Source organism: Notothenia coriiceps, unplaced genomic scaffold, assembly GCF_000735185.1.
Source record: "Notothenia coriiceps isolate Sejong01 unplaced genomic scaffold, NC01 NC01_scaffold00013592, whole genome shotgun sequence".
Taxonomy (NCBI): domain Eukaryota; kingdom Metazoa; phylum Chordata; class Actinopteri; order Perciformes; family Nototheniidae; genus Notothenia; species Notothenia coriiceps.
Genome location: NW_011346293.1, coordinates 487,911 through 505,350, shown reverse-complemented (window position 1 = coordinate 505,350; position 17,440 = coordinate 487,911). Strand labels below are relative to the sequence as shown.

Below are 17,440 nucleotides of genomic sequence, written 5' to 3'. Positions count from 1 at the left end.
CTTGACATTCCTGTTCAAGGAGTCAGCTGTGCCATTAGGACCTCTTTGCCCGGGGGCAGCGGCGCACAACAGTGTGATTGTGCTGCTCACGTGTGGTACGCACGATCCTGCTCTATGTGCAGGCAGGTACTACTTATTGAGAGCGGTTTTATTAATGGAAGTAAGCCTTGTGCCTATTTTCTTCTCCTAAATCAGTGTTAAGAGGTCAGTTTGTTAGGGTTTGTTTAAATTCAAAGAGAATATTGGTGGACGTTGGACAATCAGGCTGTATGTTTTTTTGGGACTTACATTTTATGATCACATTTTGGAAAATTGGCTCTGTTAAAAGTAGGCCAGTTAAGCTATTAGCAGTTCCTATTTGCAGTGTAAGGATAACTATCACTAGATTACTTTTATGGTGCGGAAAACTTGAAAAACACGTTCTAGGTCAGTGTTCTTCTGAATGTAAAAGTATGTGTGTCCATGTCCCTCTGTTCAGATTTCACTGAGTTATGGTTCCTTTTCTGTGTTGGCCCAACAACTTTAAAACCACTCTTGAAGTATCAAATATTGGAAACAAAGCAGAATAACTCAATTTAATACATGTAATATTTCCCTTTCCTTTCATGCTAACATTAATAGCATTTAGCAACCATAAACCTCGTTTTTCAGCGGTCCGTTCTGCTGTCTGAATTTCACAGCTTGTTATTGTGCCATTGAAAGTTGGCAACCTGTACATTTTCCTTCTCTGACTGACAACTGGATCAGACCAGCCTCTGTCTCATACAGCTGTTACAATATACAGGTAGATACTAACATACTAATCATTTATCACAAATAGGAACATGATGAACGTTATGGAATGTTTGATCAAAACCACACAAAAGAAAGACTATAAGTCAGATACAAATCATGCCAGTTCTTGGAAATGATAGTGCGACAGAGCAACTTTAAGAGGCACTCGACTAGCACATCCATTGATGAGGCCTCCTGTGCACATTCACACAGATGCTCTGCATGTAATGTCACTTTTTGAAGACGACTTCATTCCCCTGAGCTCCGAGGTGAGAGGCCGGCTCCTCTCGATCCTTAATGAGAGCTTCGGCAAAGGAGCGAGCAAATCCTCTTCATTGGCTGCTGCTGTAGCTAAAAGCACATGGAAATAGATTGTGTATAAAAAGACTTGCAGCATAATATCGACAGATGTGGCCTTTGTGAGTATGAGGATAAATATGTAACAGTGCAGTGAGTCACAGTGAAATCCACAGGAGTTGTTTCAGTGTCTTGTTTGAGGTCCAAGGTATTTGCAAAGTATGTACAACAAATATAAATAGCCTGCCTTTTTATTATGGTATTTCTCTGGTTTCCATTGAGACCATTCAGCTAAATCTCCAGATGAGGTGAGCAGGAGGTCTATTCATGTTTTCTGAGAAATATCTTTATTCTTCTTAAATCTACACCAGGGTGGCTCTTTGGATCAATATGGGTTAATCAGACCGCTACTTTATCTATGACTGAAATATCTCAACAACCAGGACTATTTGATGGATGTTTAAGAAACTTGTATCATTGTATTACTAGTATTATCAGCTAAATGTACTTCGAGAATCAGCAGAACTCGTGCTGCAGTAACATGTCTCCAGTGACTATCTGATTGTTTCTCACATGGTCAGGTTTAAAGCAGTATTGTAATGTTGTTGCTTCTCGAGGTGGAGCTACTTTGAAGTACTTTATAATACAGTTAGATAGTTTACTCCTGTAGTTCCCAAGCTAGGGGTCGCTTCCCTCAAAAAGAGTCACCAGATTTTTTTTTCGTCGCGCTTTTATGTTGATAGGTAAATAGAAATATCTCTTTGGTGAAACTGAAAAATGATCCAAAACATGACAATACCTAATTCAGTGAATTAAAAATATGTCCCTCTGAGATGCAGTGGAGCAGCAGTATAGTAGCATACACAGAACGATTCAAGGAAAGTACAAGTACTTCAAATATGTACTTAAGTGTAGTACTTGGTTGAATGAACATAGTTAGATTCCACCATTTATATAAGTCTCACCTCATAATCAGTCAGTAAAGACTTTCAGGATGTTCAACGTGCAACATAGAGTCCAATTGAGGAGGGAATCATAGCTTCTCTTATGCCCCATTCATATGAGATACCTATAATAATAATAATAATAATAACTTTTTTTTCATATCCAAGCCATTATAAATCTTCAACCAATCCATTATCACTCCGTAAAGTCTCCATGAATACTCCTCCACTGTAGAGCTCCATGTCCCTGATGACCTCCCATCACCACTTTCATCCCACTCTCACCTCCCGGGCAGCAGTAATGTGTGCGAGCATGCACATGTGAACAGTGGGACTATTGCAGCCTGTGAGCAATGTAATACCTCACCAGGCACTGCGCCAAATCAAGACGGGATTATGCCACATGCTCCCAGCAGTCCATCACTATCACGCTAGGATCAGTCAGATCCAACCGTGTGTGTGTGAATTCATTGAAAGTATCAAGAGTCAAAGTGCTTAAAATGGTACTTAGACTTTAACAGGTCACATAAGGAATACTAATCTAATATATATAAATATATATCAGCCCTCAAAACTCACCTTTTCACTCTTGCCTTCAACTCCTATTCCACTAACCCCTCGACCCTATTCCACCTAGTATAGCACTTTAGTACTTTTCTTGTTATTTTTCTTTGCTTGCTTGTAAAGCGCTTTGAGAACCAGGAAAACCACTANAATTAATCGCAATTAATCGCATTTTTAATCGCATATAAATATTTGACCTGAGAACAGTGAGAAGCAATTTTTTTCACATGGATTTTAGTATACCATTGATTCAATGGTATACTAAAATCCATGTGAAAAAAATTGCTTCTCACTGTTCTCAGGTCAAATATTTATATGCGATTAAAAATGCGATTAATTGCGATTAATTAATTACAAAGCCTGTAATTAATTAGATTAATTTTTTTAATCGAGTCCCGGCCCTAGTATTTACCTATAGAAACAAAGTTGTTTCTGTCCTTTAAGTAGGATTCAAACCAATTTAGAACTGTTGCCGAAAGTCCCACACAATTTTCCAGTCGGTCTAGTAATATGTTGTGGTCAACAGTGTCAAACGCAGCACTGAGTTCTAATAATACTAACACTGAAGTTCTGCCACTGTCTGTGTTGGATGTCATTGAAGAACTTTACAAGAGCAGTCTCAGTGCTGTAGTTTGGATGAAAGCCTGAATAGAGCACATCGAAACAGTTATTTAAATGCAAGTAATCACTCAACTGTTGAAAAACTACTTTTTCAATGGTTTTACCTAGAAATGGGAGGTTTGATATGGGCCTGTAATTGTTAATTATTGAAGCATCTAGATTATTCTTTTTAAAGAGCGTTTTAATGTTTGCCGTTTTTAGGGCCTGTGGAAAAACACCTGAGTGAAGAGATTTGTTTACTATATGAAGTAGATCGGAGGCCATGCTATGAAAAACATTTTTGAAAAATCCTGTTGGAATAATATCAAGGCATCAGGAGGAGGATTTCAGAAGTTGAATAATGTCCTCTAGGTTTTTATCATTAATCTGTTGGAATTGTGTCATGGTGTTTGAATTGATTTTAAGTGGACACAGGGACAAAACATTTGCTGTACCTGATACAGAGGCACTTGTCAGTGAAAAAGGAGGCGAATTCATTGCAGGCCCTGGTGGATAGAAATTCAGAGGCTACTGACACTGGGGGGTTTGTTAGTCTGTCAACGGTAGCAAACAAGGAACGTGCGTTGTTTTTGTTTTTGGCAATGATGTCAGAGAAGAAAGACTGTCGTGCAATTTTCAATTCCAAATTATAAAAGCCAAGTTTCTCTTTATAGATTTCAAAATGAACCTGGAGATTTGTTTTTCGCCACCTGCGTTCAGCTTTCCGACACTCTCTTTTTTCTGTTTTCATGGTCATGGCCTTTCCCCATGGACATATTTTCTTGCCAGTCACTTCCTTTATCTTAGTTGGAGCAATGGCAAAATTCAATTGAATTAAAATGATCTACTAGCTCATTTACTGAGATGTTAGCAGGGGCAAGTGTGGAAGAAAAATTCTGAGTAAAAATGTCCCTAGTATTTTCAGTTAAATATCGCTTTGTGGTTACCTCTTTTTAAACATTTTTGTGAACAGGCTCTCAAAGAAAACACAGGAATGATCAGAGAGTGCAACATCAGTAACCACAACCTTAGAGATATTCAGACACTTTGAGATAATTAAGTCCAGTAGATGAAAATCATCAACAGTTGTTCAATCCAAGTTTTCGTTAAAAACATAAAATCGAGATTGTGATCATTGATTAAAAACGTTTTTCCTGCCAAAGACCTGACATTTAATAAAGCTAGTTTAAGTTTGTTAAATCTGTCAGATTTTTTGTGATGAGCTGTGGCTGACATGGAATCACTGCTAAATTTGATAAACTCACACAAACGTTTGAGCGCTTCCTGTTTCTAAGCTGATTCACCGCTCTCAATCTATTACCTATCAACACAGATATCGGCAAAGCTACTGGCAGGCAGGGCCCCGGCATGTCCTGGAAAGAGTTGAGAGTGCCATACGCCCTTGAGCCTGGACCCAGCACATATCAGTTAGAGTTTGCTGCGTTTTGTACACACACATTCTTATCAGGCTTCGGACACCGCAGATGCTGTCTTGAAGGGGGGGAGGTGGTTGACGTAGGCACGGTGATGAAGTCGGGGGAGATGGTGCGCGTCTCTGCTTCGGTGATTGTGGTGGCCGTCGTTGAGGGGCGGGGGTAAAGGACATGCTGCCAACCCTGCGTATCACCTTCATGCAGTCATTGAACTCCAGGAAGGAGTTGGTGCCAACCCTCTGTATCTCCTTCATGTGGTCGAACTCCAGGAGGGTGGACGAGGGTGAACGGAGAGTAGAGAGAGCTGTGGGGTGAAGGAAGAGTATCCTCAAAGGTAATAGGGGGGGTGAAGGGCGGTGGAAACTCCTCCATTTGTCCAATAAGCATCTAAAGTTTTCTTCAGCAGTGAAAGGCCGTATTTAAATCACAGTCTGTGCCTTTGAGCATCAGTCACATGACTCACATCTAATAACATGTGTTTAACAGCTTCTGACCAGCTCTATTACATATCCTGTGCTTATAATGACTCACAGATGGAGAATCAACCCCCCCGGTTTTCACCTCTTCCAGTTTATTTTCTACCAATTTATACACTAACAGTGTTTATTTCCCAATATTTGATCCAGGTTACAACAGACTAAGTGGCTGTTTCTGTGTTAGTATCTCCATATGTGTTTTTAATAAGTTGTGTATTCAGTCCCTGCTTATTTCTCCTCGATACAGACGAACCGGTCGCTTCACTTCCTGGATGACAGGAGCCCTCAGCATCCCTTCTTCATGATGCTTTCCCCCCCCGCGCCTCACTCCCCCTGGACGGCAGCCCCGCAGTACCAGAAGGAGTTCGGCGACGTTAAAGCTCCTCGAGGCGGGAGCTTTGACAAACCAGGGAAGGTGTGTTCAAGATGATCAAATATTTGTTGATATATATGACAGTTTTTAATGTTATTTACAAATCTATATGTTTCTTTGTGCTTCAGGACAAACACTGGCTGCTGCGTCAGCCTGTCAGCCCCATGCCCAAAACCTCCCTCACCTTCCTGGATAATGCGTATAGGAAGAGGTACTGCAAGACAAATCTGATTCAGACTGAAAGTTGTGTTTAAATGAATATTTATGATGTCATATTTGGCATCACAGTTTCCTTACTATAAGTCTTTATTTAGTTTGTTTTTCCCTGAATATTTTTCACATTTGAGAATGTTTTTTCACTGATTAGAATCAAAGAAAGGGATTGGGACATACTTTGTTGTTCTGCAAAACCATTCATACAGTATATAATTGACATTTTCAATAAGAAAAATACATTGACCAAAAATACTGAAAAGGAAATTACTTTTAGGTTGTTATTTAAAAAATTAAGAATTAACACGTCATAGTATGTACATTGTCATGTCCTTTATATTTATTTAATTTGTACTCTTATTTCAATTGTAATTATTTTTTGGACATCAACCTACGTAACCTTGTATATCACCCTACATTTCACTGCACAGTGCACATATTCTATATTTAATATTTATCCTTTATATCAGAGCACATTACCAAACTGTAGACTTTAAACAATGTAAATAATGATCTCTCCTTCAGGTGGCAGACCCTGTTATCTGTGGACGACATGGTGGAGCTGCTGGTGAAGAAACTTGAAAGCATAAAGGAACTGGACAACACCTACATCATCTACACCTCTGATAACGGATACCACACAGGTGAGAGCCCCTCCTCTGGTACTCAGATACATATATACTCTGTACTTCCTGTCTGTGTGCTCCCTCACAGTAATCTCCACTGTTCACAGGTCAGTTCTCTTTGCCCATTGACAAGAGGCAGCTGTATGAATTTGACATCCGGGTCCCACTCATCGTCCGCGGTCCTGGCATCAAACCCAACCAGACACTACAGGTCTGACACACATTTACACGCATATTTTTCTTTGCATCTGTTAATCCATAGTATTAGTTTGTCTTTTAATAATTTCTTTATGGCTCTTTCAGGCTCCAGTGCTGAATATTGACCTGGCTCCCACCATTCTGGACATATCTGGTGTCAACCTGACAACTCTGAATGTGGATGGGCAGTCGTTCCTCTCTCAGATGGTCAGCTTCTTCTTTAAATGTTTTTCTAAATGTCATTTGTTTCTCAAACTTAAATAACATCACCTAATAATTCTCTGCCTGTTAGGCCCCAACGCTGCGTAATGGCACTGCACGCCCCTTTTTCCTTGTTGAATACACCGGAGAGGGACATGAAAAAACTGACCCTGAATGTCCTAAACTGGGCCCTGGACTTTCTGTGAGTATATACAGCAAGAAAAGACTGTAACGTTTAACGAATAATTATAGGATATCAATACGCAAATTGTTGGTTAATTGTTAAAGTCCCTTTATCCAGCAGAAATGCATCATTATCTTCACACAAGGTTTATTCAGTAGCATTTCTGGAGCTTTCAGAAACATCTCATGATCTGAAAATGCTCAGAGGAAAGGAAATGTAACACCAAACACCTCAAACACCTGCAGGGGAGGCATGTGTGATATGACTGAAAGTTATACAGTTGCAACAATGCAGTTGTTTTGCTAAATAAAGTTGGGTTTAAATTACATGTTTGCGTATCAGAAGTTTGCATCACTACCCGCTGTAGTTGGCAGGAGTGTGTATGGTTTCAGCTTCCAAAAACGATAATGACAGTAATTCTAAGCTGCAGCGATGACTCATCACTTGATTTTTCTCAGCAATGTTTCCCGGACTGCGTGTGTGAAGACGCCTACAACAACACCTACGCCTGTGTCAGGACCCTCGACAAGGAACACGACCTGCAGTACTGCGAGTTCGCAGACAGTGAGGTAACGTGAGACTGTGACACACATTCAGACAGTGATGGACATTCACTCAATGACTGTTCTTAATAACAATTTGAGGTTCTTCATTTGAGTATTTTCATTTTATGCTTCTTTACTCCTTTTGTTTCGAAAGAAAAATTGACAGCTTTAGCTCATTTTAATTATAATTGTTTTTGTATCCCCTTCCTGTCCTGTTAAAATCTATCTCCAGATATGCTGATTTTTAAAGTTTGTGATAAACTGAAAGAGGAAGGGTTTCTTTATCTTCTACTTCTTAAACTAAATAAACTATATATTACCCTTATGCATAAGCTGGAAAATGCATCGTCATAAAGATAAAAAACTACATTTTTTCCGATCTCATGACAAGTTCTAAAAAGGGAGCATTGCCAGAAATAATTTGAGGATCTTATACAATAGTATGAATTGCTGGAGAAGGAGATAAAGCTACAGAACATAATATCAAAGAGTTTAAATGAGATAGCCTTTAGCTCCTACAGCAGTGAAATGCAATATACACTTGAATGCAGCATTTATATTAATCCAGAGACATCATATCTAATAGTATACTGCTTTTACTTTTCATCCTAAAAATACATTTCGCTACATACATTCAAGGTTTTGAATGCAGGAAATGAAGTATTTGCCCAGTGTGGTTTTTGTACTTTAATTAAAAAGGATCTGAATATCTCTTTCTTGTTCCTCTGTGTCCCCAGTCGTTTGTAGAAGTGTACAACCTGACGTCAGACCCCCACCAGCTGGAGAACATCGTGAAGTCGGTGGACCCGGCCGTCCTGCAGGCGATGAACCAGCGGCTCATAAAGCTCCAGTCCTGTCAGGGCAACAGCTGCCGGGACGTCAAGTAAAGCAGAGTCAGCGCTCTGTCAAAGCTGCTTCGTGCCCTCAGTGGAAGACGGGTTGGTTCATCTGACCAAATTATACCACAAGTATGATAGCTGGATCAGGCTTTTTAATGACCATGTTTCTTGTGTTGTGACATGTCTTCGTAGGAAAAGCACTGGTGTTAATTATAAAAAGGAAGGATGGCTAGATTCTGCTAGTGCCTATTTCTTGGTTGGGAAGGAAGAAATTGTCCTTAAAGTAATATAAATAGTGCTTGCACAACTACAAGGATTTTTTTGTACAGACCCTCCAGAATAAAGCAAATTAGCATATTTCCCAAATGTTTCCTTTTAAATATATTCCTAACACCTGTGTTTCTCTTACAATGGCATGCCAAAATGTTTGCTATGAAAATGTTCCGTCTGTTTTCCCGAGCTGTGCTCATACATCTCGCATTAAGTTTACTATATGTTATTTTAAGATAACTCCTTACCCAGTTTATATGGTGCAGATCTTCCGTCAGTCAGTCCTTCTTGTTCTGCATCTCTACGTATGAACTGAATAAAACGCTTTTTAATGATTTTTACCATTATTCAAGGTTCAAATGCCAAACTAAAATGTTTGTTCAAATGACACATAACCAAATATTCACTTGTACACTGTGGATGTCATGTATTCAATCATCTCTAAGGGAATAGTTTTATATGTTAGGAGTGGGAAATGAGAAGATTGAAGCCACTCCTATGTCTGTCTGTCCATAAAAAGTAGATGGTAAACTCACTTAGCACAATAAAGACATTTGGAAATAGGGGAAACAACTAGTCTGGTGGTGTTCAAAGGTAAACAAAATCCACCTAGCTGCGGCTTTATAGCTCACCAATCAAAATGTCATATTGTTTGGTTAATTCAGATAGAAACTGGGTAGAAATAACAAATTGCAACTTTATCAAGGAATAATAAAGGAATAGGACTGTTTCTTGAGTCCCTGAATTTTGCTTGGAAGGAAATAGACCAACTGAAAAAAAAAACAATAAAACTACTATTTGTCGTTTTTGACAGGTCAGTTTGTGTATAAATTAAACAAACAATTTTAAACTTTAATGGTCATGCTACATTTATTTGGTTACCTTTGCACAGAGCCAGGCTTGCTGTTTCCAGTCCTTTTGCTGCTGGCTTTATCTTCATTTTCATCGTGAAGACCTTCAATTCAAACTCTTTGCAATATTATCTATGCATGGTAAAGCTCTTTTCTGAATATTTGTAACTCATATTTTTATATCTATTCAGCAGTACTTGAGTTCTGACACAAAGGCTTTTTTAATTGGACATCGTGATGTGTTGGATTATTTCTCCTTTTTGTGCCTCAGATTTAAAGACTTAACACCATTTTAGTTTTTCAATCCTGATGTTTGTTTATTACAATATTTTACACTGTTATTAGTAACATTTTTATTGAGCCTTTTTAAACAGAAAGATGGAGAAAGGGCTGTGATACTTTTGAGATATGTTGAGGATTTTGTAATTGTGAGAAAGGGGAAATTGTACCTGGTACCATATGAAATGAACGCTTTGATCCTGTGTGCCTTGTGTTTGCACTGACGAGGCTCACGTGCCTTAAATGTGAATGTATTTGCAATGTGATTAAATTAAAAATAAATCAAAAGAAGCATTTAAATGAACTTGTTATGTGGATATTTCAAAGAGGTGTCACACAGCTAATAAAGTACAATTGACTATTCAACATTTATAAGCACTGAAATATTAAATAAATCCATATTGAACTATAATGTAGTTCTAATCATCTTTGAGGACATGTTAAGTGTCACTAATGATAAAATCTCATAAGACATTTTAAATTATTACTGTGTTTACCTACATTTTCATTTACTAAGTTTATACAGCAGCCTTGTATCTGCCTGCAACTACATTATAGTGTAATAAACCATTAAAAAACGTTTATATATCCTAATAACTGCTAAAAAGGGAGGGCCAATTGCTTTTGAATCCTACGTGGGGGAAATTAATATAGAACATGCAACATGAACTTTTAACCAGGATGGCAGCTTTAAGTAACTGAGTCAGGATTTCTAGAAAGAGACATTGCAGATAAGTTTTTCAAATATATTTTTATTTTATCCGGAGTCACAAATACCTTGAAACTGAAATCCAATGAAAATTGATTAGTCAAGTTTAGATACACTGAGAAAAGATAAAGGAAACCAGAACAAAGTCACCATTTTATACAATAACAGAATCCAGTCGTTGTTTTTATATCTACAAGAAAAGAATGCAGCTTTAGCATTTCACATATCCATCAGAGGTACTTGTACACAGGTTTATCCTCCAGGGTCTGAATCTCTAACTTCACGGGGCATTTGTACAAGTGTGACAGTAGTGTCTCTGTATAGCCTATTAGGAAGTAAAACTTCGGTGGTGGTAATTTCTGTAGCATTAAAATGCACAGTGTCAGCAGGTTGCCGCGCCTTTTGATCACAATTTCATTTGCCAGGCAGCCGTGGAAGGTCCCGAACATGAAGCGCCGGATGAAGACGTCCTCTATGGTCCTCTCAGCTGCACCCCCCTCTCCTTTCAGGTTACCTGGTAGTAGCGGCAAGGAGAGTAGTATTGAGATAGAAGCACTAAATCCAAAGTTAATCAATTAAGGTTTGTGGAAAAATTATGGATCAAAATCTTGATTTTAAAATTTGTAATAATTGAAAACATTTACAAGATATTAATTTTGGTCAGTCTGGAGTGAGGGAAACACCAGATCCAAGCTGTTAAATTGCTCTTTAAAAATTGTGGTTATACGTACTGGTGTGCTGCGACAGCCATCCTTTGCGGTGGCCGATGTAATGAGGGGGTAGTGCCTGGTCATAGGTCACAGGTTTGTCTCCTTTCCCCACTCGGATCCTAGCTGCATGATTCTTATAAGATAAAAGAAAAGGTAAAGAGTCAGTAAAAAAGACATGTTGAACAGACGTCAGCTTGTTAACTTGATGTCTGGAGCTCAGTGTTCACCTTGCAGCACACCGCAGTGACGTGGAGGGCTCTGCTTCCAGACGGGCTGCATAATGAGCCAGACCTTGCCAAAGAGCTCTGCAGAGGAAACACCATGAAAGAAAAAAAACCATCAGATTTCTGCAACAAGTGCTGAGAACAGAAGGCTTTAATGGGTTTACCAAAGAGTATAAATTGGGCTTGTGAAATGATGAAATTCAGTTACATATCCCAGTTTACCCTAACTCATATCCACCCTTGATTAAGCCCAGTTGTGGAATTTAAAAAGTAACATTACTCAAGTACTGTGGTTAGTATGTAAGTAAGTTTCATCTACTCGTGTATTTCCATGTTATGTTACTTTATTATTCTACTCGACTACATCTCTACAAGGGAGATATTGGACTTTTTACTCCACTACATCCAACCAACAGAATACTAAGTAGTTTAAGCATATCCTAAAACATCTACAGCATGAATATGCAAAATACACATTAATGCAGCAGGAATATTAATCTAAAAGCATCATATAATAGAGTACACTGTACGAATACAGTTATGTGAATGTATACGTCGTTTGTCCACCATAGATGTGTTAAAACATTAAGAATAATCTGGATAATTACAATGCAGACTGAATATGTGACACAGTAAATTAATAAATAGATCTTATAAAGAGTAAGGATATCCTTATCAAACGCTTTGACGAGATGACATACAGAAAGCTGTAAGCGGCTAGTACTTTAAACTGTTAGCTTGTAATGAACCCCCTCTCAAACTGTACAGCTGAATACAGCATAGCAAACCAATATGTTAAAATGTCAACATAAATAAGTATTTAAAAACAGATAAATATTAGTTTACTTACTAACAGCATCGAGCTTCGTGTGCTCAAGGACGCCGCCGCCATGTTTTTTGATTACGACAATGTTGGGACCCCAGAGAGCTAAGGATTATTACTCTTACTCTTAATATTCTGTTATACCTTGAATATTGAAATACAATTGCAACACTGCACTGATTATAAGTAATTGTTGAAAAGTAAATTTGCTATTTTTCCGGTAAACTATGCCTATACAGTGGAACTGTTTATCCGACAGTTAGGCAGCTGTTTCCAGCGGATGACTGTTGAGCTGTACTAACCGGATAAAGAAAAAATAAACCATTTGGACAACCTTTTGGTTGGAAAAAAAGTATTTGTAATCGTCATTAGTGATGTAAAGCATACACAGGACACTTACATATCTTTATATTTACGTTTCTTGGCTTTGTGTAATTAAATGTATCAAATTGTACGTGTTTGTGGAGATGGAGCACTTATTTTGAAAATACTTAACCGGAAGTGTTATTATTGTTCTGGATAGAGAACCAGGCGTTAAGAGGCGATTCTTACTTATTCATAAACTCATATTTGTGGACACAAGAAGTTTACAACTAGGTTATAACTCGCTGTTTTACATATCTTTAAAGTCAGTGAACACGGTTATACAGTGAAAGCAGCGATGGCGTCGCCTCTGCAGATGACAGAGATGTACGACAACGCTCTGCTCGGGATCTTGCAGCACGTTGGAAACATTCAGGACTTTCTCCAGGTCTATTTTGGGTTTCTGTACCGCAAGACGGACTATTATCGCCTGTTGGCAGGTCCAAACGATAAGATGGGCTTCCCTCCCGGCGTGGCGGAGAAGATGGTGCTCAAGGTGAAGTTAGTCAACAAATTGGTGTTTTCAGTGTCATGGCAACATGGCTATTTAACTCTTAAACCCCTCGCAACCAACACAAATCATTAAGTTAGATCACTGGTATACTAAATACATTTCCATAGTCTGCTTTTCTCTTACAGGATGTGTTGGTTTGAGGATTGTGAAATTGACAGATACATTGAGAGGTGTTTTTATTGTTTTGCCCATCCCATGTAAATCAATGAGGTTAGGCTAAATAACAGAAACACCAAAAACGAACCATTAAAACTTTGTTTAAGATAGTATTTATTTGCAGGACTGTTGTAATAGACTGCATTATAGTTTTAGCCTGGAGAAACTAATTAACTATAGATTTAAATATCAGGTTTAGATAAAGCTATTGTGCTTCAATGAGACAAGAGCCAGCTGTTTAGTTCCTCCTATCTGAATCAAGTTATAAAAACTAGTGAAATTCATGCCTTGACCTGTAATAATCTTTGATTTCCTCTTCAGACGTTTAAGAATTTTGAGAAGCTGGCAGATCAGGACAGAGAGAGGCAGCTGAGCGAGGTGCAGAGGAGAGAGCAGAGTCGATGTGTTCCTCCGGCACTTCAAGAGCTGGAGGTGGCAGAGGAGACCGTGGAGCAGAGCTCAGAGGAGGCACAGACGGAGAGCTCCCCTTCAGATGCTGCTGATGTTCCAGCTGCTGCCTCCTCCTCAGCGGCGACTGTGAGCCCCCAGCCCCACAGCAGCAGCAGCAGCAGCAGCTCAGGTCCCAGCCATTCAGCTAAGGGAGACCAGGCAGCTGCAGCCAGCACATCCTCAGCAGAAGGGTGAGCTTCTTTATCCTTAAAAGCTTCTATTCAGTCATTTGAAAAATGTCATATTAGTACATCTCTGTACATGCACACTGTGTTGTCAGTATTATCTTCATGAGCTCTAAGTTTAAAGATGGGACACCTTTATGATTTTATCTGCCAACTGTCTACAGAAACTGACCCAGACTGGAACAGACCCGAGGCCATCAGTTTCCAACACCCAAATCAGATTTAAAACTCAACAGTTGTAATTGAGTAATGGCAAAGTGTGACCACACAACCAGACTTTTTTCAGAACCAGGTCTTTCTTATAATAAGTCGACTTTCTATCACAGCGTTAGAGTATGAGACACATCGTCTAAAACGTTTGTGTGGCACACTGCGGCCAAGACTTAACGAACCCACATACCAAAATCCAGGTTGTATTCTTATGTCTGATAGAATCGTTTTTCAAACATATTGATATGACAAAAGTAAGAAGGATACAGAGTCATAATTGCCCAGCTGTAGTATAGGATAATCTGATAATAATCCTAATTGAATTCCAGTGAGTGTTTATGCATGTCAAATAAATGACAGGGGAGGAGCACAAGATATTTGACATATCATGGGTTATTAAATGATTGTTGTCTGTGTGTATTTTGTGTTTCAGGAGTCGGGACAAGTTGCAGGCCGACCCCGACACCTACAACGGGGCTGTGAGGGAAAACTACAGCTGGTCTCAGGACTACACCGACGTGGAGATCCGCGTGTTTGTGCCAAAGACGGTTTTAAAAGGCAAACAGGTAAACAGTGTTTTCTACCTCCTGACATACCAGGAATTCCTCAATTATCATTCTACTGATTTCAGTTGTGAGTTTAACATGCTGTGTGTCGTCAGGTCAGAGTTAATCTGCTGGCCAGCAGCATGCAGGTGTGTGTGAGGGAGGGTGCCGAAGAAAAAACACTGATGGAGGGAGAGTTCACTCACAAGATCAACACTGAAAACTCTCTGTGGAGTCTGGAGCCTGGAAACTGTGTGGTCGTGAGTAAACACTCATACATGTTTACAGATTTGTATCTTTTAAATGAACATCATTTCATTGACCTCATTGTTTTGGACCTCCAGCTGTCCCTCAGTAAGACATCAGAGGTTTGGTGGAGCGCAGTGCTGAAAGGAGAGGCCGAAATTGATATAAACCAAATCAACCGCGAGCGCTCCATGGCAACGGTTGATGAAGAGGAACACGCCGTTCTGGACCGACTTTCCTTCGACTACCATCAGAAGCTGCAGGGAAAACCACAGAGTCACGAAACGGTAAAGACCCAACCCAATAGAGCGATTCAAGCCATGGAAAAAAGCACATCTACTCATGAAATGTACTTAGAAACAGTTTAGACAAACTTGTTGCTACTTTATACTATATATATATATAAGTATAAAGTAGGATATATATTTTATTGTTAACTAGGTTTCTTTGATCATTCAGAAACAGGTGGTTTTCCATACAACTTCATTTAGACATGTACGGTATATGTATTTATTTTAGCACTTTTCCAAGTGCTCAAATGGCTGTACATTACATATATCAGACATGTAATACATTGAACACTGTGGACAATAGCCTCAGGAGCAATTTAGAACCTGTGCTTCCCTGGTCCCCTGATCTGATGATAAGCAGACTAAACCACTGCGCCACATTGATTTGATTTAAAAGCAGTATTTTGTGTTGAAGCCTCAAATGAATCCCCCCTGTAAGGGACGCTTGCATGCTCCTCTCACACTGAGATCCAATAATATATTTTAACAATTCAAAATCACACACAATTATATTTCAAATTGAGAATCTCCCATCACTGAGTATGTTATGGTAATTATACCATTCCTCATTCCACATTATTTTTCACAAGCCGGAACTAATGCCGAAGGTCCTGGTCATTCATTCACAAATATTAGGTTTTTGTGTCTAAATTATTAATATGATTTAAATTCAAGTTAAACTGGAGATTAAAACTCTTAAAATCGACATGATTTTGATCTACTAGAATGAAGATGTTTCACTCTGTTGTTTTTTTTTAGAAAATAATAAACACTCACGACTTGTACAGTAGTGAAAGCAAAACATGATGGTATGAAATCACTGATAGAAATGTGCTCGCTGTCTGAATCAGCATCAATGTGTTTTTACGCTCAACATTTGCACGTGGAGCTGACTTACCCCTAGATGGCACTGTGGGTTTTGATAGCCTGAATGGTGCATACTGTATTTCACACATCTCCCTCCATGTCTCTCCACAGAAGGTGCATGACATGCTGAAGAAGGGCTGGGACGCTGAAGGCTCTCCGTTCAGGGGGCAGCAGTTCGACCCGTCCATGTTTGACATCCCGGCCAGCGCGGTGCAGTTCTGAAGCCCGGACAAAACTCAGCCAAATACGAACTAAATGCTAGTTTCTTTGCAAAGCTGGCTGTAGGAAAGTCAACATTTACCTGCTGCTCTGTTATATTCGTCCTCTGCTGGGAGAGCAGCACTGAAGCTGGTTCTGTTTGGAGTGGGATTACCGACGAGTACTTGTCATTATATCATACGCTGATTTGATGTTTTGTCAGAATTATATCTGATACATTTGTTACATGTTTTAATCTTTATTTAAAAAACGTTTCAGTGCCTATATGAGTGATTTTATTGAATTCCCATACCAATTTGCCAACAATGTTCAGCCTTTAGTCTTCTCTCAGTAGCCAGGTTAGCGTTCCAAATGTAGCGCACATTTTTACTTAATTTCAGAAAATCGGTAAAAGAAAATCCACTGCTCATATTTAAATATTAGGAAATGATTCAATTGAGCAGCTGGTGTGTGAGAAAAACCTGGACACTCATAGGTCTGATGTTTTCAGTGTGTGTTTGTTGCATTTAGTTTTTACACCAAATGGAACACCTCTCCAACGATATAAACCAGGTTTTGGGCGTTTCAACTGAAGTTTCTGTAAGTACAAATAGAAATGTTTCATGAAAAAAGAAGAATGTAAACTGAGATCTTGTCCCTTGGTGAATCTGTTACTGTCCACCTGAAGACTTTAGCAAGGACTGATCTTTTTCACCTTCTCATCTCATTACCGGTTCAGACTTTTATTTTTTCTTCATATACAGTGGGGCAAAAAAGTATTTAGTCAGCCACCAATTGTGCAAGTTCTCCCACTTAAAAAGATGAGAGAGGCCTGTAATTTTCATCCTAGGTATACCTCAACTATGAGAGACAAAATGAGAAGAAAAAAAATCCAGAAAATCACATTGTCTGATTTTTAAAGAATTTATTTGCAAATTGTGGTGGAAAATAAGTATTTGGTCAACAACAAAAGTTCATCTCAATACTTTGTTATATACCCTTTGTTGGCAATGCCAAGGCACACAGGGGGATAGTATATACCCTTTGTTGGCAATGACAGAGGTCAAATGTTTTCTGTAAGTCTTCACAAGGTTTTCACACACTGTTGCTGGTATTTTGGCCCATTCCTCCATGCAGACCTCCTCTAGAGCAGTGATGTTTTGGGGCTGTCGCTGGGCAACACAGACTTTCAACTCCCTCCAAAGATTTTCTATGGGGTTGAGATCTGGAGACTGGCTAGGCCACTCCAGGACCTTGAAATGCTTCTTACGAAGCCACTCCTT

The 17,440-nt window shown here is 39.1% G+C and overlaps 3 protein-coding genes across 3 annotated transcripts; 2 read left to right on the top strand and 1 right to left on the bottom strand.

Moving 5' to 3' along the window:
- Positions 1–4,783: 4,783 nt before the first annotated feature.
- On the top strand, positions 4,784–9,967 carry LOC104948056 (N-acetylglucosamine-6-sulfatase-like). The gene is made up of 9 exons (XM_010774216.1): positions 4,784–4,895; positions 5,298–5,503; positions 5,590–5,672; positions 6,200–6,318; positions 6,408–6,511; positions 6,604–6,705; positions 6,791–6,901; positions 7,342–7,452; positions 8,166–9,967. The coding sequence occupies exons 1-9, from the start codon at positions 4,784–4,786 to the stop codon at positions 8,313–8,315; spliced, it is 1,098 nt and encodes a 365-aa protein (XP_010772518.1). The 3' UTR covers positions 8,316–9,967.
- Positions 9,968–10,399: 432 nt separating this feature from the next.
- mrps24 (mitochondrial ribosomal protein S24) lies at positions 10,400–12,427 on the bottom strand. Its single transcript, XM_010774173.1, has 4 exons — positions 12,161–12,427; positions 11,314–11,391; positions 11,108–11,219; positions 10,400–10,890 (listed from the first exon to the last, which is right to left on the bottom strand). Exons 1-4 carry the CDS (start codon positions 12,200–12,202, stop codon positions 10,607–10,609), a joined length of 516 nt encoding a protein of 171 aa, XP_010772475.1. The 5' UTR covers positions 12,203–12,427; the 3' UTR covers positions 10,400–10,606.
- Positions 12,428–12,636: 209 nt separating this feature from the next.
- On the top strand, positions 12,637–16,440 carry nudcd3 (NudC domain containing 3). The gene is made up of 6 exons (XM_010774172.1): positions 12,637–12,992; positions 13,488–13,807; positions 14,445–14,577; positions 14,673–14,816; positions 14,901–15,089; positions 16,071–16,440. Exons 1-6 carry the CDS (start codon positions 12,795–12,797, stop codon positions 16,179–16,181), a joined length of 1,095 nt encoding a protein of 364 aa, XP_010772474.1. The 5' UTR covers positions 12,637–12,794; the 3' UTR covers positions 16,182–16,440.
- The last annotated feature ends 1,000 nt before the right edge of the window (positions 16,441–17,440 follow it).